General features: G+C 27.3%; 2 protein-coding genes across 3 annotated transcripts; one reads left to right on the forward strand and one right to left on the reverse strand.

Annotated features, from left to right (window-relative positions):
* Positions 1-10,192: 10,192 nt before the first annotated feature.
* LOC107009323 (protein LIGHT-DEPENDENT SHORT HYPOCOTYLS 10-like) lies at positions 10,193-16,004 on the forward strand. 2 transcript variants are annotated; one of them, XR_003576326.1, is made up of 3 exons: positions 10,193-10,893; positions 15,398-15,449; positions 15,683-16,004. XR_003576326.1 is itself a non-coding variant. In XM_015208634.2 (2 exons), the coding sequence occupies exon 1, from the start codon at positions 10,309-10,311 to the stop codon at positions 10,882-10,884; it is 576 nt and encodes a 191-aa protein (XP_015064120.1). In that variant the 5' UTR covers positions 10,197-10,308; the 3' UTR covers positions 10,885-10,893; positions 15,683-16,001. The 2 variants fall into 2 exon arrangements, 1 of the variants encoding a protein (XP_015064120.1); XM_015208634.2 differs by lacking the exon at positions 15,398-15,449 and having other exon boundaries at positions 10,197-10,893; positions 15,683-16,001.
* A 198-nt stretch (positions 16,005-16,202) lies between these two features.
* LOC107010436 (epidermis-specific secreted glycoprotein EP1-like) lies at positions 16,203-17,770 on the reverse strand. Its single transcript, XM_015209720.2, has one exon. The coding sequence runs from the start codon at positions 17,766-17,768 to the stop codon at positions 16,458-16,460; it is 1,311 nt and encodes a 436-aa protein (XP_015065206.1). The 5' UTR covers positions 17,769-17,770; the 3' UTR covers positions 16,203-16,457.
* Positions 17,771-24,870: the final 7,100 nt, after the last annotated feature.

Here is a 24,870-nt window from a genome sequence, read left to right on the forward strand (position 1 = left end):
AGGTTTGAAAAAATGGTTCTACCCATTTAAATAAATTAGTTTTTCAAAAAAGAAATTTACCCCTCCCTAAAGGCACACCCACCCCCCCAACCCCAGGGCGTCCCCTGACCTTCCACCAACCTACTCCTAAATTTTTTTTTGTTCTTGAAAAACAAAAAATATATATATTTCTTCAAAAAAAATTAATTCACCCCCTCCCCCAGACACCCGCCCCTCCACCAACCTACCCCCTACTAAAAGTAAAAAAAATTACTCCCTTCCTCTGGCACCCCTCCTCCCCCACCTTCCCTCAACTTATCCCTAATTTTTTTTGTTTTCCAAAAACAAAAAGATTCTGTTTTTTTTTAAAAAAAAATTTATCCCCTCTCTCCCCCACCCTCCACCAACTTACTCCTAAATTTTTGTGTTTTCCAAAAACAAAAAAAAATTGTTTAATTTCTCACTTATATGGGTTGAATATGAATTCTCATGTTGACCCATTTTGTCCATATTTGTATGAGCTTAAATAGGTTGAAAACCATATTAACCCATTTAAAAAAATGAAATAAAATATGAGTGATCCACTTAATTTAATATGGGCAAAATGATTTCATTTCACTTATATGACTGAAATTGACACCCTTAATTATAACTATATATAATGTTTGTACTTTGTACCATATGAAAATGCCTGTTCTAGCGGGGAAAAAAATGTTAGTACTTTGTACTTATTACGTGAATTTATAGGGCTTATTCCTAGCTAAGGAACACTTTTGACGTTAAAACAAATACTTTGGTACTTCAATATTTGAGTAAAAGTTCACATAGGTCGAGTTTTGAGTTCAAGGAGTGAGTGTACATACAAAAAATAAAATGAAGAAAATATGAACGGACAAAATTTTTGGCTTTAAATTTCGTAAAATTAGGGATATTTTTGGGTTGAAATTATTGGTACATGATATAAATACATTTAAAACATGATTTTGAAGGGGACTTTTGACGGACGAATGATTCAGAGAGCAGCTAGGGGTTGAAGACACAAGGATTCACTCCTTTCAAGTTCAATTAACAATTATTGATTCAGCTCGAAAAATTGAATTACTTATACTCGCTCTGTTCCATATTAGTTAATCATCTTATTAAAAATAATTATCTCATATTAATTGTATATCTTACTAAATCAAAAAAACATTAATTGAATTTTTTCTATGTTAATGATTCTTTTTAAAAGTATTCATATTTATTCCTAAAATACCCAAAAATTAGTTTTTTGAGGGGTGAATTGGAAAATTTATCTTTCTTATTAATGATTTCTTAATATGTGAAAACTAATACGGGGGAGTAGTTGGTTGGAATGATTTCTAGTTTTCATTCTTCTCCAATAATGTGAGTTTTATATAAGTATGGAGTAATTTTTCGTAGAATTTGACAAAAATGATGTTTCAAAATTTAATTATGATTTCAAGTGTCATGTGGTTTGTGGGATTATATTTTAAGTCGATATGGTTGTACATGATATGATTATACATTGTCATTTTGAAATACCATCCGTCGATATGGTGTTACATCCAGTGGCGGCTCTACAGCTTAGGGAAAAAAGAGAAACAACTGTCTTAGGTTACAAAATTTTAGGGGCCTCATTTTTTTAAAAAAATAATAAGTTATATATAATTTTTTTTAAAAAATATTGTATTAAATGTAGAAAATATGAAGTTTTCGTAAAAGAGTAAAAATATATAAAAAGTTTGACAAATACTGAGTACTATTTCTCAAGAATAATTAAATAATTGACTATAATAAACTTCATAAATAATATATCTTCGAATTTAAGGCCTCCATTCGAATTTTGTTATGCCACTAATTTAGTAGAGCCGCCCCTGGTTACATCTAAAGAAAAGTATACTAAAGGCTTACATAACTAGGATACTACCAAACCACATCTTAAACGATTTTAATTATATATCTTTTATACCAATATGTGTTATGGTGCATTAGTGGGAGTGTTTCACCCTTAAGTAGACCTCTCAGGTTAGAGCCCTGAGTAAATCATGTTGGTAGCGCCACCTCCGAATAGGTCATGCAGTGTGCAATCCGAATTTAGTTGGAGCTCCATTGTAGACTTCAAATGCTAGGTGAGAAATCAATTTTTTTTATATATATCGAGGTCTCGAGGAGAGTATACAATTTGCAAAAATAATGCATATATATTAATTTTTTATACTAACAATATCTTGTTTGATACACTTTTCTATGTCACTCAACATTAGTTATACGCTCTATTGTGTATTAAGGTGTATATTACTAGTGTCATGGATCTCTAGGTATTCAGGGGCGGACCCACATGGTGGCCGCCGGGTGCTCAAGCACCCATTAACTTCGTTACGGAATATGTATATATATATATCTATGTAGAAATTGATAGGTATTTGTATAAAATTAACATAGAGCACCCAATGAATAAATAATTTAGTTGGCCCAAAGGATCTTGGGTGGGTACTTAAGACTCTTTTAGTGTTGTTGTACCAAGGTTCTAATCTCATTGTTAACACGTATTTTTAAATTTTCACTTCAGAGCACCCACAACCTTAAAATCCTTGATCCGCCACTGTAGGTATTAGCAATGCAAAAAGATTTAATGCATGAATTGGCATGGTTAAAGACTCAATTACCCCTCGCAACTCTTTTTACATCTTTTTCACCATAATTATGGAAGATGTTTTTGTAAATAATATTTTTTATGCAATGCATGCTACTCTTAATATACCAAATCAAATAACGCATAAAAATTAATTTATGTATAATTAATGCAAGTATAAAGAATAGAAGTATTATTAATGCAATAATCACTAATACATTTTATTTAATATTATTTTTATATACCTTACTAAAAGACTTAGATTTCATATTAGGTATTGATGAGGAGGATTGTCAATTTTTACAACGGCTAATTAACTATATCTTCTGTTTTGATTTGTTCATTTTAATTCATGGTAAGATTATTAAATTGACTAATGTTTGATATGAATTTAAACAATCAATATATATATATAAATGAGGATCGTAGACAAGGTGATGTGGCACCTTTCTATGGTCTCCATTTGCATTTATTTTTTTTTTGCTTTTTTTAAAATAAATTAATTATTTATATCATAAAAAGAATTACTAAAATTTATTACAAATAAATATTTTATTAATGGATGATCATTTATAACAAAACCTCTTCATCTTTTTTTATTTATTTATCTCACTTATAATAAAAGGAGAAATATAATTTATTTATTTTTGACTTTTTAAATTTAAATTAATTATTTTATTATAAAAATATATGACTTCATTTATACAAATAAATATTTTATTAATGTAGAAACATTTATAATTCTCTATATTTTTCTCTATTTGTTTATCTCCCTTCTAATCATGACATCATAATAATTTTTTTTTTTACATTTTAAGTATTTTTATTTTTATTTTTTAATTTATTCACTAGGAGTTACTAATCATGACTTGCCCCTCTTTAATTTTTACTTTTAATAATATTCATAACTCTCATAAGTTTATGATGTCTTATGGTATTCCTTTAGTTTGCCTATAAATTCATATTAGTTTATGAAGATTCACATTCACAAGTATCCTTTCTCTTTTCATCATATAGGTTTGGTTTGTAACAAAAGAAGAAGTATATGAAGGTAAGAAGTATTTTATTGCAAATTTTTATTTTTTATTTTCTCTATTTTTGTCTATTTAAATTAGTATTTGGTTTGTGAATGAAACTAACATGTAACCAAAAAAAAGTACATGATGTTAATAAATATATCATTCTCAAGTTCTTATTTTTTTATTTCCTTTATTTTGTCTACATAAATTCATATTTATTTTCATGAAGATCCACATATAAAGTTATAATTTCTCTTCTTCATCATACTTTTTTGTAAACTAACTACATGTTACAAAAAAAAGTATATGAAGGTAGGATATATTTTATTTGAAAGTCTTTATTTTTATTTTATGTACTAAGACATGTTTTCTTAATATATATTTTTTATGTTTATATTATAACTTATCAAGTAAGTATAATTAAAAATATCTCTGTAATTCTTAACAATGTGTTGTCTGTATGCAATTGCTCTTTCTAATAGTTAGTTTTCCAGATATAATATAGTTTGATATAATATTTGTTAGATTTCTAGAAATAATTATTATTTAATATTGTTAGTACTATTGAAAAGATAATATACAAATACATTAAATATAGTTTTATTTCGTTCTTTCTTTTGACATAATTATTTTTGATTGGTATATGATTCAGTTGGTTGCATATAATAAGAGTTTGACATATGGATCAAAACATGATGGCGGATCTCTTTGCAAAGGAAGATGGTAGAAGGAAAAAAAATGAAGCATAATTAGAGATTATTTTTTCACTTTGAATTGTATTAGCAACTTATTTACTTTTGTTAGAGTATTTTAAATTTTGATTTATATAAATAATTTAACTAAACGTATTATATTGTCAATGTTAATCATTTGATCCTTTAGTATTCTACTTTCTTTTTGTTATGAAAAAAATTAAAATAATTATTTCATTTTAACAACAAAAAAAAAATTTATGATGATTAGTTTCATTTTTATTTTAATTGGAAAAAGTAATTAAAAATAAAATATTATTTTCATGATGTCATTTTTTGTGTATATAACAATCTGCCACCGTTCTTTTTGCTTCAAAATGCATTTATAATTTTTATGTAATCACCAATTATTATATTTTCTCTGTTCATTTTTTGTATTTTCACCTCTTATTTTTATTTATTTATTTTACAAATAAAATCAATATATAATTAGTAATACATTAATTGTCTAATAAAATTATACATTTGAATTATTTATAACTCATGTCTTTTCATCTTGCTTGTAACATTTGATATTAAATATTATTCATAACTTTTATATGTTTTATTTTTTCGTAAGTCTTATAAATATTTAATTAATGTTTAAAAAATTATAATAAGCAAATGTAATAATAAAATTAAAAAAAAATCATTTTTGTTTTAACGAAATCATAGTTTGAACAGAACATTAGTACTGCTACAAAAGATAGAACATTAGTACTCTTACAAAAGATATAGAAAATTAAAACATATAAAATATTTTCAATCTAATACAATATATTGTTATTTCAACATATTATCTCTTATTCCAAAAGATATAAAATAAATAAATATATTTTATATGTTTAAAAAAAGTCTATGATATCGCAGACGAGTAGAAATATTAATATGATCTATATATTCGATACTAACCTAAATATTACATATTTCATATTATTATCTTATAAATATTTTATATAATTGCGAAGCGCGAATAGTTTGACTAGTAAATGTATATAGTTAAAAATTATATAAAAATAATATAAATCGCAATAATTAACAATTTAAAATAATTTAAAAATATTTAAAAGGTTATGATAAAATATGTTTCTTATTCTCGATTATATGTGGTATTGAAATAATAAGTAAGACAAACATTCTTTACCCCAGAAAAAGAAGCAAGACAGATTTTAAAAGAATGGAAGAATATAAGATATATAAATATTTTTCAGAAACCAAAAGAATAAAAAGTTTGGGCAACACTAATATATGTATTACACAATATTTGGCCCTTCCATTCTCTACATAACCCTACGTTTTGTTACTCTTTAATCATGATGCCTCCGACCACCCACCGTCTCAAATTATTTATTTTATTTTTTAAAAAATATGGATTAAGAGATATTTTAATTATTTTATTATTATTCATACATTATGATATTATATATTTTATTTATTTAATATAATCTTTCTTTATTTTATATTTATTTAACTATGTATTATCTTCTCATTATTGAGGTGTATATAATTTTCGATAACAAATACTACTAAAATAAATGAGATAAAAGTAATGTTTAATCAAAAAAATACTTTCTTCGTCGGGTATTATTTGTCATAGTTTCTATTTTTAGAGTCAAACTATAAAAACTTTGACTAACATTTTAAGATGTATTTTTTTTTATCATATTAATATGCAAAAAATTGTAATTTATAATACTTTTCATATAGTTTTAAAATATCTAACTTTTTTGTTTAAAATATCAAATTAATGTGATCTAATTTACCTTTAAAAAATAGTCAAATTGACTCTCGATAAGCGCAACATGACAAACAATTCTGAACGGAGGGAGTAAGAGATAAACGTAATGAATTTTATTTAAATAATAAAAAATTTGAGATAACAATTTTTAAAATTATAATAAATAATTTAGGAAGGAAGGAGTGATAAATGAAATCTAATTTTGGGATTATAACAAGGTTACTATGACAAAACGCGTTAAATTGTACCTGATCAACAATCAAATAATCATTGGGACCCTTCATTTCATTAACAGCTCATAAATAGAGTAATCACGTCATTTTTTGACCAACAACATATTCGCTTAATTTTATAAAGTCGTCTAAATAAGTAAAGGATAACTAATTTTTTTTACCATCTTGAAGTTTGAGAAATTATTCTCGACTGATCTTTCGTTTAAGTAAAAATAATTCTAGACTAAAAAATTAAAAGATAACAAAAGTGAAAATATCAAATATTATCAAGACAATGACTATTACAAAATAAAATTGTTAAAGAATGATAAAAGTCTCACATCAGGAGTTAATAAGATAGGTGAACTTTTTATAAGAGTTAAACAATTCTCCTTTCTTTGAGTTAATTTTTGATGTGTGAGTTAGACCTATGACCTAATTTAACATTGTACTAGAGCAGGATCCGTCTCACCCGATGTTGAGACCTTATAATCAAAATTGTCCACGCATCAAATGCTAAGTACTGGGTGTGAGGTGGGGTGTTAAATAATGACAAAAATCTCTTATCGGTGATTAATGAGATGAGGTGAACTCCTTATAAGGCTTGGACAATTTTCCTCCTTTTGAAGAAGCTTCTGGGGTGTGAGTTAGACCAACCTAATTTAACAAAAATAATAATTGAAGTGTAAAAAATAATAGATAGTGAAAAAAATCAAAAGATAAATAACTACCTAAGGCGATACTATAACTATTATTAAGGATGGATAATAAGATTATAAGACAATGATGTATTGCTATTTATATGAAAATAATGTATGCTACTTTTACTTGTTCATTTTAATCGTTTAAGAGAATTTTATTATTTTATTCTATACTACTTAATATTGAATAACTATATTATTATGTACATGTTAACTTTTATTGCCTATTTGAATTGCATTACATAACTTTAAAAAAGAAGTTATTTATTTATAAAAATATTTTTCGATCACTTTATCTAGGACAAAAAGTACATGAGGTATATTAGGGTAGTTTTGTTATATTATGATATAATTTATTCATGGGTAATTAATTTTGATTTTATTGTTTCACTCGCTAACAAAGATAATATTTTATGTTGATACTAGTTATAATAAAAAATTATTAACTTAACAGGGGATAAAACAATTCAAAGTTTTTGTATCAGCAGTATAAATATTTATCCAGCATATTTTACTACATATCAATCACAAAAGAACTTTTTACTTCTGTCTTGAAAGACTTTTTTTTTTCAAAACGACAATAGCAGAAATTGCTTTTAAAGGGATGGTACTGATCAACAAATGAATTGAAAATTATACAACTTTGATTTTAAATTTCAGTGTAGGTAAAATTGATTGCTTGATCATGTCCAATTTAAGTTTTTGAACAAATTGATTGCTTGTGTTTAATAGGTACAATTAGTAATAGCTTATGAAATTGATCAAAGATATGTACAAATAGATTCAGATATCATTGTTATTTTAAAAAAAGAAAACACAAGTGGGAATAACATCAATTATTTCATCATTTTATAGTGAACAATACGTATATTTGGAAACTATAACGCACCTAAAGTTCTACCATTATTTCATGATACTTTTGGCTAAATGCATATGCATGCATGTCATATTCTGCAATTATAATCATGCATGACATTTCATGAATAAAATTATATCAACACAAATAAGGACTTTGCCTCCTTGGGCTTAAATTTACTAAAACAAGTCAAACAAATTATTTTTATGAACCATTATACTTTTTAGCCTACATAGGTAAAAGTTTTGGGCAAAAAAATGTAACGGATACAACGAATTAATTACTAGCCAGGATCATCATTGAACATAATGACCATACCATTACAAATAGTTATGATGGTGTGCTCTGTCCATTTTTATTTGTCATGTTATACTTTTCGAATGTCAATTTGATTAATTTTCAAAGTTAAAATTATTTTTGATTGACCTCCTCCTTTCTTTAATTCACAGGCACAGGAGGTCAAATTCCAATTGTTGTGAAAGTTACTGAATGGATCTATTTAGATTATATTAATTTGATATTTTAGACAAAAAATTTTGATATTCAAAAACTATACAAAAAGTACTATATATTGTAATTTTTTGTATATTAATATGATGAAAAAATATATCATAAATTTTATCATTTAATTCAATAAAAGGAAATCAAGACAAATAAAAACGAACAAATGAATTAGTCTGTATGTATAGACATTTAAAATTAGTACAATTTTATCTTATGTATTGACATGATCAAGCAATTAATTTGTTCAAATATTTAATTGTATCTATTAAACAGAAGATGCTAGGATATTAAAAAATAAAATATTGTTTACTTTCTTTGAACGCTTTAAATCTTTTATATAAAAATAATTCGTGGACTAAATATTTCTTTTCAAAAAATGGAGACTCATCACTGTCACTACTCTCTCTCTCTCTTTTACTCCCTATCTTCTCTCAAAACAAAATATCATCACAATAAAGAAGATTTGATATTAAATTAAAAATTCAAAAAAAAAAAAACGTTGGTTCTAGTTGGACGGTGGCAGCTGAAAAAAAAAAAGGACGGTGGCAAACGGTGGCGCTGAAGAAACTAGATTTTTTAATTTGCCCCTTAAAAGTAGTTTTTTTTCCTCATAATTATTTAGTCCTAATTTTGAACCAAAAATGTCATATGAATTCGTCAATTCATTGTTTTGTTGCATTATTGGTGGTATGTTACAAAAATTTCCTTCCGTTCCTTTTTAGTTTCTCATATTACATTTTTTATAATTAATTCGATATATTAAAATAAAAAATTAAATATCCGACAAACTATACTAAAAAAACGAAGGGAGTATAAATTGAGTATTCACTCTCATATAAAGTATCTAATATATAAATAAATTCGTGTTTTTGTCTTTAGATGTCTCAACATATATTGAGCAAAATAAATTAAAAGATTTACTAGTATTCTAAAATCTTTTTCATTCGAGAGAGCGCTTCACTAATTGACTAAATCTTCTAACCTAATTATTTTATTAACGAGTCGTATTATTTTAAGCAGCCTGAAATCCAAATTCACAGCTATTTTTGTCTCTATTTACACGTGAAAAGAAGCGGAAAATTTTGAAAGAAAAAGGGATTATTATATATGATGATGACTTGTGACAACCTCACTTTTAACATAAAAGATAATACCCAAAGAACAAAACACTTCCAAATCCCTAAAGTAGTTGAATTTCATCAAAATTTAAATAAATTTCAATTTTCAATTACTACATTAGAAGATCACATGCTTCTATATAGAGTAATCAAGCATTTAACCAAAAAAATAAAAAAATATTCAAGCAAGTAATATATTTTGCGATCACGATTTACTGCCTTATAAAAATAGTTAAATCTATATAATAAATTTGTTCGATGATAAATAAAAATGTGATTATACTATTAGATGTGATAGTTATATAAATTTAATAAATGTATAAAAAAAATCGACCGAAAAAAAAAACTAGCATAATTTTTATTCCAAAAAAACTAAAAATTATGGAAAAAATGTTTTTTTTTCTTCAAGATAGTACAAGGTGAATAGCACCGACTAACAAGTCACGGATACAATAACTTATGGTGTATGGTTTTGATTAAAACTAGAAAAAATTGAAATGATGATGCTAATTACCCTTAATAAATGATTAAAATTTCAATAGTACAAGTTTAGTGGTGATAAAATTGTGATTAAAAAAGAAAGAATGAAAATGAAAGAAAGAGAGAGATATAAATAAAAAATATTTATTAAAAAACAAAAAAATAAAAGAAAGAACAAAAGCACCTCTAGTAAGGGTCCCATGCATTGTCTCCTTAGTGGACTGAAAGATGTGATTTTCATCTCTTTTTTTTTTCTACAAACTGCACCAATTCCATTTTCTTTCCCTTCTTCAGTATCCTTATTTTTTTCTTTCAAAAAAAAAAATTAAAAAAAAATGAATCCTTCTACCATAGTCATGACAAAAGAGCTCTCCGCTGGATCATCACGATCCGGCGGTGAACAGTTACAAAATAATAATCCCGCACCGTTGAGTCGGTACGAGTCACAAAAAAGGCGAGACTGGAACACTTTTGGTCAGTACTTGAAAAATCAAAGACCACCTGTTCCGTTATCACAGTGTAATTGCAATCATGTTCTAGAATTCCTTCGGTACCTTGACCAGTTCGGTAAGACTAAGGTTCACTTACACGGATGCGTGTTTTTCGGACAACCTGATCCACCAGCACCTTGTACTTGTCCGTTAAGGCAAGCCTGGGGTAGCCTTGATGCTTTAATAGGGAGGCTTAGAGCTGCTTACGAAGAGAACGGAGGGTCCCCGGAGAATAATCCGTTTGGAAATGGCGCGATTCGCCTTTATTTAAGAGAGGTAAAAGAGTGTCAAGCTAAGGCAAGAGGGATTCCTTACAAGAAGAAAAAGAAAAGAAAGCTTAATAATAATTCAATTAAGCCCATTGGCGCTGGTGTTGGTGCTAGTGCTGATCAACACAAGAATTTGATGCAAGCAAGCTAAATTATAAGGGTAAGTAATTTTCTTTGTTTTATATCAATATTGGTAAATTATACGTATCGTATGGACTTACTTCAATTTTGACTTTATTTCCTTATGGTGTTGGAATAAAACTACAAGTATAAGTGACAAAGAATTGAATGATTTACTTGTTTCTATGAAGTTTGTTGTTGTAATATCAACATCTTTTCTTGAAAAGTATAATTATTATAAGTACCAGTGATATTTATTATTGCCAAAGTGTAACTAGTTTTCGATTAGACCTTGATGTAAAAGGTTATTTACTAAATGAAAATCCCTAAAACCCTGATCTTTATGGTCATGGTGAAGCAATTGAATTTGAGGAATAATAGATATAGGAAAATTTCATCTCTTTTTTATTAATATTTTGGGAGTATATATACATATATATAGTAGGGTATGAATAGTGCATATTCTAGTAATCTTATTATAACAAATCTCTCTCATATTTCTTCCTTTCTCTCTCTCATATCATGCAAAAACAATTTATTAATTTCATAATTGAAACTTTCATTCTTCTAAAATATTTCTTGGCCCTTAAGAGATTTGGCAAGATTTTGTGCCTTAATGAGAAAACCATGTGATGGTTACTAATATATATATAGTTAGAGCAATTTCTGAAGTGGAAACAAAACTTATATTGTCTTGGACCATTTTAAATAATATAATTAATAGAATCTTCTGTACATCACCAACAATCATATATGTATAATCATTGCTACAAAAAGTTCCAAACGAATATACAGATAATATATATAAGCAGACATTTTATGCTTGCCTTTTGTACGTAGGTTATAGCATTCAAGCCTTTTTCGTATTATTTGTCTGTAAATAGTCATATTTGTTGCTGTTAAATAAGAATATATTTTCAAAGGTATACCTAGCTAGTTAGTCCTTTTGTAGCTTGTTATGTTCAACTTCCTACTTAGGGAATGTCTCTCTTCTTCTAAGGGAACTTTTATGACCTACACCAAGAACATCCTGTGAATGGACAATTCAATGTGGGGCCCAATATTAGGAAACAAGAATAGAAGCTTAACTCTGAACATCTGATGCATGAACAATTTAATAGTGGTCCAAAATCAGGAAACAAGAATAGTAGTTTAACTCTGAACATCTGATGCATGAACAATTTAATATGGGCCCCAACATAAGGAAACAAGAATTGGAATAGACTTTGCTCTCATACAATATAAATATAAAATAGATCTTGATCGCATAACTCAATTTCAAAAACTAAGTCATGATAGGATCATTGTCCAAGTCATATCAAAAAGACCCATTCATCCATAGATTATGAATTTACTACTGCACCTTAAGTTAATATACAATAATACCTAGAATCAATAGTCAATTTTTTAGTGAATTTCTTAATATATATATATATATATAAAGAGAGAGTGTGTTTGGGCAAAAGCTATTGAGTTCTCGTGAATCTATATCTCGTTCAGCCTCTAGTGTCCCGTCTTCATTTGTTGTTTTTCATATTTGAAGTATAGATAGGGGTTTATAATGCATAAGTCCCCTCACATTGCGGTTTTTTTGGGGGAAAAAATGTACCCGAGACTAAGGTGTTTATTAATTTTTTTTGTGTAATTTGGAAGTACTTGTGAGTAAATTAAGTGACATTCTATATGAGGTAAATATATATTTTCTCTGTTACTTTGATTTATTTGGATGGTTTCTTATATTTTTAGTGGTTTTCTTGATGGAATGTAATTTTTTGCACCATTATCATTTTTGTTTTAGGAATTAAAGCATTCAGACTTCTATAATCTCTTCTTTCTTTATTTTCTCTGTTACTTTGATTTATTTCGATGGTTTCTTATATTTTAATGGTTTCCTTGATGGAATGTAATTTTTGCACCATTAATATTTTAGTTTTCGAATTAAAGCATTGAGACTTCTATAATCTATTCTTTCTTCTCTTTTTTGGAGTTCTACGTTCTCATGAGAATATGAACTCCTTACATGGTTTCGAATAATCCTTTCCTAATAAGCTAATTAGGTTGATTTAGGCTTAAAGTCCATCCTTTGACATTTTAATATATGATGGTAATCTTAAGTTATCTTGATGGAATTTCTTCAACTTTTTCATTTTATAATTAGCTTTAGAAATTTAAGCATAGGAACTTATTTTTACATACGATCAGTTTCCTAGCTCATTAAACGTACAAATGCATAGATGTTTTCAATTTATGTGAACATTATTTACTAAGCACATATTTTTTTATAAAAAATAAAAATAAAAATTGGTATTTGTGGTCTAAACTCTTCAATATGTCATGATATTTATGTAGTTATATAAGAGCTTCTCATCAATGGCTACTTAAGTGGAAAGTTTTATTTAAATAGTTTCCAAATACTCCATTTTGAAAGAAAATTGTCCTGGTGAATTTTTACACAACATGTTATGATGATCATTAGGGTTTGTGCCAAATTTTGAACGATCACCAAGATTTGGGCACAAATCCTGACGAATCGCCAGAATTTTAGTCATGAATCGCCATAACTTGTTGCTTAGTCTTGATGAATAACAAATAAGAAATCCTAACGAATCACCATAGAAACAAAGGCAAATTTGGATTGAGCATGTCTCTGTGCTTTCGTTAAAATACTCCATTTAGTTTTGGGGTATGAGGACAAGATATTTATCACTAAATTCCATATTAAGTTGAGTGATATTTAAAATTAGTTAAACAATTTATGAAAGTTCAAAAATTTACTGAAATGATTTATGAAGTAACTGCTAAACTCACCTTCTCTATCATATTGGGAAAAAAATTGTTCCTCTCAAAAATATTTTTTTACAAGATTTCGGAAAATATTAATCCTAATATAAGAAAATCTGATTTTCATTTTAAAGGGAAAAAAAATAACCTCATACAGCCCACAAAGTAACATAGTACTATGTACTTTATGTTCTTGATTAGATACTAAAAATAATTATTATCCAACTACTGATTTTGAAAAATTTATTTGAATGCAAAAAGGTAATGATCTTGAGCTTGGATATATAATGTCCTGAACTTTGATGCCAAATTGAATATGTTTGCTTTTAAATTTGTACAATATTAGAGAATTGATTGTCATTTGAGCCTTTGTTTCAAGAAAGAGCGGAATTTAGATACCTCTGGCTCCATATACTAAACTTTAAGTTCCACAAACTTGACTTTGATCTTGAAGGTTCGCCTATGGGGCATGACTTGGTGTCAAAATTTCAAGAACACACATTCCGAAATTATTTGAACAAAATTCCTGAAGATATATACTCTTAGATCTTAATTAGCCCGTATGATCTTTTAAAAGAATATAAAAGGGGATCAAACCTTACCTCAAGTTATAAGAGGATGTAGAGAGGCTTCAAGAAAGCAATAAGCTCCAATTTAAAGATAGTAAAGATAGACAAAAGAAACTATCAGGGTTTTTAAAGTTCGATTGCACAATGTACATTCAATTTCCAGAAGACTAAGTAACATCTCCATGAACTATAACAAAGTGAATGATCAGGGAGGATTAAAAGGTTGTTCAACCCTTGTAAGTTGCTTCCTTTTCTTTCTTTTTTTCTTTTTACATGAGACTTTGTTCACACACATACGATAATATCTCCTATAAGTAACTTTTTTCCTTTCTTATCTAGAATTTTGTCTACACATATCCAATACATTTGTCATTGACGTTCTACATGTCATCTTGTAGCGTGGACACAAGTGGATCATTTGTCACAATATGAGTGACCTTGATCAAGGCTTGCATATAGGTTGATAATTTGTAGATTCCATACTAAAAGAAAGTTGGAAGGTTTAATTTGATTGAACAAATTGCAATCAATTGATGCAAAAACGAGTGACTTAGAGCTAGACTAGTTGCATTTAATTTGTGGATGACATGTAAATATATGAACAAAATAAGTATATTTCTTTTCCCTACTTCAGCCGTTCACAACATTATTTTAAAAAAAAAACACTCACGTCTAAAATATGAAAGAGGAGAAAATGAAGATATTAGGAACAAGGTGGGAGTGTCCTCTGTGGTGAATAAGATGAAGGAGGCAAGATTGAAATAGCTCGGGCAGATGAAGAGTAGATGTAAGGATGCACTAGTGAGAAGGTGAGACTCTGGCTATGGTGGATATGGGAAGAGGTTAAGATAGGCCAAAGAAGTATTAGTATGGAGAGAGGCGAATAGATTAGAAATGGCATACATGTAGCTTATCAAAGGCATGATCCGAGAGAGGAGGACTTGAAAGTTGAGGATTAGGGTAGAATATACATAGTCGAGTATTGTCTAGTTTTCAGTATCAGTATTGTTACTATTATTCTCATACTGTGTCATTCTTTGATTTTAGTACTTCTATTTGTTTCATTTGTCTCGATTATCGTTTTTTTATTGTTAAAGTCAGCATAGCTTGCTTCACTATTATATTTTCTTTAGATACTTGTTTTTTATCTGCTTTATCTGAGCTAAGAATCTATTGAAAACAATCTTTCTATAGAGATAAGGCTTCTCAGACCCCACTTGTGGAATACACGTAGTATGTTGTTGTTGTAAGTACTCTTCAAACTCTACTGACAATTTGTACAGATATATCTAGTTTATTTAAATCTTGTCACTACTATAAATTTTTATTATTATTTTGGATGGATGGAGTAATCAACATTGCTATATCACTACTGCTTCATGAATACTAATGCCTACAATCATTCAATGTTTTTTCTTTAATTTCATCTTTTTGTTTTTCTGGATATTTCTTATTTTATGCTTACCAAATTTATTGCAGATATATAGGGTGGTCACATGAATTGGATGTATCTGAAGTAGATATATAGAAGATGATGATGCCTGCCACAAGACAAATATGTACCTCAATATACTAGCTATCTAGCTAGTTATGTTTTCTTATTAAGTTATTATTATTACATATTATATATATATATATACACATACTGAGGTCTTAGTCTATAATAATTTAGTTAGATAATCAGTTTCTTTCAATCAAATAACTGTCTTTTGGAAATTTGTTAAGGGATTTCTCCTCCGTTGTAAATTAAATTACTTCTCAGCTATTTTTATAAATATACTTTGCATCATTTTCAGCAGGAGTCATGTATTTCAGTTTTTTCTATGCACTTGGTTCTTTCTTTGTTTGTTTTCTTATATTTATAAATTCTTGTGTGTATCTGTAGTATGTATTGAGCCAGGGCGGAGCCACCTTTCTAGTTACAAGTGCACAGACTCAATAACTTTAGCTCAAACGTTGTATTTATATGTGTAAATAATCTATACAGAATCAAACTAAGTAAAAAGCAAATTGTGATTCAAAATTCATTAAACTAAAAGTTCTGACTCAGCATGTGTATTTTGTGGAGCATGACTTGTAACAAATGGCCAAGAAAGATATGCATTTCTTTTTGGGGGACTTTTCGTTTCTAAATTAATAGATTCTGGTAATTTAAGTGCATTTATTAATTCATTATATTTTGACTAAAGTTACTGAAATTTAAAAATATAAAATGCTTGCTTCATATATAAATACAAATCAGTAATAACTTCATCTACTTTGAGATCTTGATGTAGCCAACATGGGAGGAATTGTTCACTTTAACCAAAGCTCCAAGCTCAGGTACAACCAAGCACTTTGATGACTCTTGTTTGTAGAAAAAGCCCACACATTTGCAATCTTTGTTGCACCTATTTTTGCACTCACTTATTTTTATAGGTCCAACTCCTTCATTATAATCACTAGTAAAATGTTCAACTCGTTCCACCTTATAATAGTCCACATTTGCTCCTCCTTTACATACTGGCAACTTTGGTGGTGCACATTCTTTACTCCACCCAATCAAGCCTCGAGGGCTCGGACACGCCACACATTGGCTGTCCTCGCAAACGCCTAATGATCCACACCTCATCGGTAGCTTGCATTCACTTTTTCCATCGTTGTCCCTATCGAGAAGTCGATATGTTACTTCCCATGCTCCCCAATCAACATTTGGTTCGTAAGTGTACATTCTTAAATTACCATCCATATCAACTCTAAACATAGTGTATGTAGTATTATATTTAGGCCTAGTAAATATAGATGTACCAGAGCTAGAAGAATTGGTCATGTTGATCCTAAATCCTAGCTCAAAAGCATAATTTTCACCATACTCTGGCTCACAATAGAAATCAAAATTGGCTAAAGAGCCTATCCCATTACCAAAATCATCTGATTTGAAATACGGTAAAGGCTTTTTCGAATTTACACTTGTATAATACATGGCCCAATGTCTCCCTTCTAGGACAAAACTATAAGGCCCATCAACAGGTTCTTTACTGGACTTTCTACTAACAAGCTTATACGGGCCTTTAGCCCTTAAACTTTGGCCCACCAATAGTGTATCCGTTGGGTGATCAAAACTTTGCCAAACAAATAAATCATTTTTGTCATGTAAAACCAAGTTCCCATTAGGCAAAAGTTTTAGCCCAGTTACACCTTTGTTGGCAGTATTTGTATGCCAAGCTACCGTGCCATCGACATCAGTTAGTACCAAATTTCCATCAATACCAAACGTTAGAGTGGCGTTTTCGCGGACAGGCTTGCCACGATTAGCCTCCCAGACCCATCGCATAATGGACTCAGATCGACTATGACCCATTCGTAGCCCCAGTATGAAGGTGTTTGGAGTAGAATTAAAGAAACAAAGGGTGAAAGGGAAGTTGACAATGTCCAATACACGATAATCTGCAAAGTATTCAACGGAGTATTCGCCGAATGAGCCTTCATTTATGTACTTGAAGGTTTTGGAAGGAGGAACATTAGCTAATGTTACTATGAATAACGAACAAAGTGTTATTACAAGCAAAGAAGAATATGAAGACATTGTTTTTGGTTTTGTGAATGAACAATTTTTTAGTTACTATATTTATACTAATAAAAAATTGTTTAATGCTATATCTTATACATCCAATGGATCAATATATCCATGTATTTGACAAAGCATTTGTTGACTTTGAATAATTCATCATTGATCAAACTTAAACAACACACTTTTGAATCCACTAATTAATTAATTAATGAAACCATGAACCAGTTATATATAAATTTTTATTTTAAAAAGAAATCCTTATCGTAAGAACATTTATGGCTAAAGTTGGATCTATCTAGAAGCATCGATGGTTGACATTTAAATTATACTAGTGATGGCTAGCTATGTGCTTACGTCTTTACTGTGTAACTTATATAGTCCTGCTACTTATTAATTAGTTGGATGACATTAATGTTCAATTTAATGGAGTTCATCGTACGTTTTCATAAGAAAATATGTGGAATCATGCTGTTGAGCTTTTAATTGCTCTACAATAAAAACATTCAGATTTTCTCAATCCGCGGCAAAATTCATACAGTTTGACTTATTTTTAAAGCGAATTTAATATTAAAAATTTTAGATATATAAAAACTATATGAAAAATATTGTGAATTGCAGTAATACGATAAAAAAATATATTTTAAAAAATATTGGTCTAAAGGAACGTAGGGAAGGAGTAATTTGTAGAGATGAAATTATGAAAAACATAGTGAACCCTACAAGTATTTGTATGTACATATAAAGTTGGCCTGTAATTCTATGTGGTACACTTTCTGTGCCATCAAATATTAGCTGTGGAAGTTTTTCAGTGAAATTTTGTGTATGTCATTTGGTTGGTCAGAGGATGCTGTTGCATGTACGTAGATCAGACAAGTTTGATGAGATCGAGTGGTCCTTTAGAGCGCTACACATTTTGTTCATGTAATTTGAATTTCTTAAATATCATTTTTCTTTTCATAAATATAAAAACTTCATATTATGTGAAAACTATCTATTGTATTATAGCTGCTAAACTGTCTGCACATATTTATACAAACATGGAGACATTGAGAACATGTAGGTATAAATTATATACATTTTAGTAAGGACCACACGAGAAATGGGAGTCATAATGTATGAGTTTTGACACCTTTTTTTGGAGAAATTAATTATAGCTACCACGTACGTATTGTAAAAGGTTCATGACAATCATATTGTTTAAAGCAATGTTCTTCTACCACACTTTGGAAGAAAATGGGTAGAGTTTAGAGTAAACTTAATCTTTTGCACTGTCATATACAAAAAATATACAAAGTGTGATCTGTCGAAGCCAAATTTATTTGTCACAAGGTTAGTTGAGTCACGTACAAAAGTGCGGTGGCTTAGCCAGAAAATTCATTAAGGATGTTTAAAATTGAATAGGTAAATTAATATATTAAATGAATGGGTGCAATAAAAAAATTGTAAATCAAACTACGTGATATTTGTGATTAATTTTTTTAATAAAAGAATATACCAAAAAATTTATAATCCACTACATAATATTTAGTTTTAATATTCATGTTTATTTAATAGGATGTGAATGGACAAACAAAAAAACAAAGACAAGTTAATTTAGAATGAATCTCTTTTATGCTTCAAGATTTTACGAACCACTGATGACTAAAAATAAAACATGAAAAATAAAAAGTAGAACTAAACGAGTGTTATTAAAAGAAAATTTATGCCTTTATCACTTTTTAGTAGCTTTATAGAAAAAATAAAATAAATAGGATTTGCTTATTAAATTTAAATTAAATAATTATTTTTGAATTTTGTTTAAATTTTTAAGAAAAAATAAAAAAATCAATTGGCAACCCAACTTTTTTCTCTTAATTAATTTATTAGATAATATTCAACTTTTTTTCTATTAATTAATTTAATAGATAACATTAATTTTTGAATTATTTTAAAAATAAAAAATTTATTAATTATGATTTAGGCGTTACTTAGGAACCTTTCGAAAAATTCTCTTAATTAATTTAATTGATAATATTATTTTTTGAATTATTTTAAAAATAAAAAATCTATTAATTATGATTTAGGCGTTAATTAGAAACCTTTCAAAATTTTCTCTTAATTAATTTAATTGATAATATTATTTTTTAAATTATTTTTACAATAAAATATTTATTAATTATGATTTAGGTGTTAATCGGGAATCGTTTAGGCGTTAATCAGGAACGTGTAGATAGGGGGAATCGTACCCGCGCATAACTAGTTGTGCGCGCCTCAACATTGAGGAATCCAACTAGGCTATGACACTTTATTGTAATTTTAAGGTGTCCAAAATATGTTATTTAATCATCTATAATATTATTTTACTAATATATACTTTGTAATTTTTAGACGAAGGGTGTCCAATTGACACCCTCAGCCTACTGTAGTTCCGTCACTGATAACGTGATGTCCAATAAAACAAAGGAAGTTTAAAAATAAAAACATTTTTTTCCGAACTCTGTCTAATCATGTTTGATCATAAATTCAACTTATTTCTAAGAATTTAAAAAATGATTAAAAAAAAAGAGGTGTTTAGTCATAAATTTTGCACTTTAAAAATAAAATAAAAATTTCAAATTTCACAAAGAAACATAGTCAAACGTCCACTTAAGCTATTCAGCCGGAAAGAAAAATAGGGAAATTTAAATAACATTAAGTTACCAAGATCTCTTCTTCTATTGTTTTTATTTTTTTTTAAAAATGTATAATTTCAGTAAAATAAATCGAGGTGTGCCTATTGGGGTCTTTTCAGGGGAATGGAGAGTGGGAAGAAGAAGACAATTTCAATAACATAAATCAACAGGGCCTATTTGTGCCCTTTAACACTGTTGGGGTTACTAATTTTTTTAGAAAACCCTACAAATAAATTCTCAAAAATAGTGTGTTTCCTATGACAAAAAAATAAGTATAAAGAAAAATCCAATAATTTGGGCATCAATTACATCCTATTTTGAACTTTTTTTATAATAATGTCAAATTTTTCAAGATTCATGGACACATTATTCATTCAACCGGTACATACCAAACGATATATAGATTGTGTATCAAATTCATACTGATTTAAGTTTTAAATAATGTGAATTTTTGTATCAACAATAACATCTATATCAGATACATTATTCACAAACAAAATTTCATTGTATCTGATGGAGAGGAGTGATGTATCGAAATGTTAAAAGAGAGAGAAGGAAAAGGAGGATTTTTGTGATTAGTTTTAATGTTAAAATTTTTAGAAATTATGTTATCTTAAATCATTTAATTACTTAACTTTTCCAAAAAACATAATTACGAAATCTTTTTTGAAAATCTCTCTTTTTGACATTTTTTTTCCTTCTGAATTGTATTCCCTGAGTATATGAGTTTGTAATTATAATTTAGGAACACAATCAATACTTGCATGGTTGTAAATGAAAGCGACGAGTCATAGAGGAGCTAAAGACAATATCACAAACTCTTACAAAGCTTTTTTTTTTTTTGGTAATGAATACAAAGTTATTTATTACTACTATCAAATAGGGCTGAGCATAAACACCGGAAAATCGAAATACCGTATCGAATCAAATTTTTTTGGTATTTTAGTTTTGGTTTTTTGGTTTTCAATTCGATATTCGATATATGTTTTTGTATTTTTCGGTATTTTGGTTCGATTTTCGGTATGTAATTTTGTGTTATTCAGTATTTTGATTTACCAAAATATATTATATTATAATATATATTTTATTATATTAATTATTAATGTTAAATAATAAATATTATAATTTAAAATAAAAAAGTAAAAGCCACTTTTTAATGTAACTATTTTTAGCTCATTAAGCTGAAAAATTAAACAAAAAAATTTGTAAATTTTTAAAAGCCCAACTAAGCAGGCTCATTAAAAAAACCGAAATAATAAAAATCAAACCGAAATAATAAAAACCAAAAAGCGAACCGAATTATTTCGATTCGGTGTTCGGTACACATTGTACAAGAACCAAAAATCGAAAAAACCGAAAAAAAATCTGTAACCGAACCGAATTACCGAATGTTCACCCCTACTATCAAAGAAAAATGACCAAACACCCAAATAAAACTATGGATACTTGGTAGAAGAATAAGGAAATAAATTATGGTCACATAAATATTATAATTTATTATTATTTCTTAGCATAAATTTCGAATACATTTCTTTCATTTTTTAAGTTAATTTCATAATATTCAGTTAAACATTTCATCTCCACGGTATAAAGGAGTAATATTTTCTTATCTAGCTGTATCAAAACTACTATATTAAGTAAGTATATCTCATATCCTCAAGCTCCTTTGAATTTTTCCCCTTCTTTCGAAAAAAAAAAATGATTTAAATAAAGTTTAGTCATACAGTTGTTTGTTTTTTGGAAAATTTCTTAAAGATTGAATTTAAGTTTTAAAAAGTGTTCTTGACATTTTGTCAGGCAGTTTTTTTTCTATTCGAATTCTTTTAAATTTTGTTTCAAGTTAAATATATATTTAAATATAACTTCAACTTTGAAGTATTTTTTTCCAACTTTTAGTTAAATACTATTTTTGTTCAAATATCATAATTCTACGTTCAAACATAGATAAAACTTCAATCATATCTTCAACCAAATATAACATAAAATTTTATTTTAGATTTAATCCTAAATTTTCTATTAAATTTTAGAAGATAAAGAAGTCACAAAATTATTAGAGTAGATTATAATAAAATTAGCTTCATATGTTCTATTAATAATAGGCCGGTCCCTAGGCTCTAGATTTAACCAATTCCTATTGATGTTATATAGAGAAAAAACTGAGCTACTATTTCTATTTAAAGAACTTTACTATTTTATTTTTATTTAATTTTTTAATTGATAAATATAAATTAATTAATTTTAATTAATTAATTTAACCTATAAACATAATTTATTAACTTTTTTTTTATTTTAATCAAATATATATTTGTAAAGCTACTAATAAATATTATAAATTAATAATTTGTAATAAAAATGACATTTATACTAATATCGGAAATGAAAGTAATGATAATAAATGTATGGATCCTTTCATTATATTTTTCTCGGATCTCAGACAGCTATTATCTTTCTGAAATTATGTATATAATGGAGTATTATTATTATTATTATTGGTAGAGTTACTTTAAATGTTTAGTTAATTAATAAAATAAGTGTCTGAAACCTCATCTTTTAACCTATAAAATAATTACCTTTAAAGAAATTGAATAGCATGTGCTACTACTCTTTAATTTATATTTAGTTTGGATTATTATATCCCATAATTTTTCTTCCTTTTCTTTTTTTGATAATAGTAGGGCCGTGGGGGCAAATTTTGACCTCAGTATTAATTACCATGAAATAGCAGTAATAAATAAATATAGAACCTTGATCCAAAAAAAAAATTATTTCTAACTTTTTGAGTTCAAGTTCTGGAATATAGTACTAGTAATTAATGAAGTGAGTTAATATAAACATTAACTAATTTTTTTGGTTATATCTAGATCTTTATTAACTGAACTATTTAATATATGTATTGATGAAAATAATAAATATTTCATAAAATTAATCGTTTTTGTTTAAAACGTCAAACTTATATATGCTAACAATGAAGAAGAAAAACTAGAAAATATTGGGTCATCAATCTTTTCGTAGGCTTTGGAATATTTTGGGGCCCTTTACATACCTTTATGTAAATGGCCTGACAATAAAAGCTCAATAATTATTACTGTACTGCTATTACTACAATTTATTTAATTTTTTGGGACAGATAAGATATTTATTTATATGCAGGAATTAGTTGAAGTTTGCACCAACTAAGATTCCAAACGGCTAAGTAAAGTTAAACGACATCCATTGAATCATATTTTAGTTGAATGAATATATAGATTTATTGATTATTAGTTGAAGTCAACTACGTTTATACTGACATGAAGATGCTCTTTGTTTCTAATTTTAATTGTTTTGCTAGATCTACTTATAGTAATTATGTGTTTGTATTATTTGTATTTTTAATTTAATTAAAAAGATATTTTTTTCTTTTATTGATAATTTTTTAATTTAAACTTTTCACGAGATATGCTAGCTTAAGACCAGTTGGATCATACGATCAACAAATACGTTGATATATTCATGATTCAACATATCTTTAATATAACATCATAAAAATTTTTAAAAAAAATTCTTCCTTTTTCGTGTTAAACTAAAATTAGACAACTAAATTCTAAGTAAGGATATTTTATTCCTTTGGAGTTTTGAGACAAAGTAAAGAGCACAAAGATCTAACAAGAATCCACATGATTGACTGTAATTCTTGTTTCTTTCTTTGATGAGAAAGTTGAAGACTGTGATTTAATTGTCTGCTTGGATAACTTTTTCGAAAAGTTTTTGACATAATGATTTTTGAATAAGTATTTTGATGAATGTTATTTTACGTAATTTTGTTATGAGTAATTTTATCGATAATATTTTTAAAAAACATTTTAGTATTATTGGAGTGAAATTGCTTTTAAAGTACTACTATTAATTTTCGAATTAAAAATATCTTTCTAGTCCATATATAAAATTTCAATACTTTTTTAATGATAATATTTATTTTTGTTAAATTTATTGTAGCCGACTCTAAAAGAGAAATTAAAGCCAGATATTGTCTAAAGTGTTTTTTTGTTAAATCAAAAATATGCTTCGCCTGAATTTATCTTATTTTTTAGCAAACATAGGAAAAGCGCCGATCATATGTAACACTTTTGTCGTTGAATGTCTTAATCTTAAGGAAGAAGTTCCTAATGTTATGCTGTAATGTTATTCCTTTTCTTGAGTTAGTACGTATAAGAGAATAATATATTTTCTATTATGTTTTTTTTCGTTCTTATCACATCATTTAATTATTATATATAATTAAATTGAATATTGAGAAAATTAAAATATAATTAAATTTTTAATTTTCAAAGATATGTTATTGTTCAATAGTAGTTTCATTTGGTGAAAAATTATTCACGTGAAATTATAATATCAAATCAATTGATGCATAATATATGCACGTATTTATATAATATAATATTATATTTAGAAGATTCTCAACATGAGTTAATTAAATTTTTACTAACAAA

Source organism: Solanum pennellii, chromosome 2 (genome assembly GCF_001406875.1).
Source record: "Solanum pennellii chromosome 2, SPENNV200".
Lineage (NCBI taxonomy): Eukaryota > Viridiplantae > Streptophyta > Magnoliopsida > Solanales > Solanaceae > Solanum > Solanum pennellii.

What these genes read in the sequence shown, in the direction of transcription:
- LOC107009323 (XM_015208634.2), top strand. Translation starts at nt 10,309, where the DNA reads ATGAATCCTTCTACCATAGTCATGACAAAAGAGCTCTCCGCTGGATCA.
- LOC107010436 (XM_015209720.2), bottom strand. Translation starts at nt 17,768, where the DNA reads ATGTCTTCATATTCTTCTTTGCTTGTAATAACACTTTGTTCGTTATTC.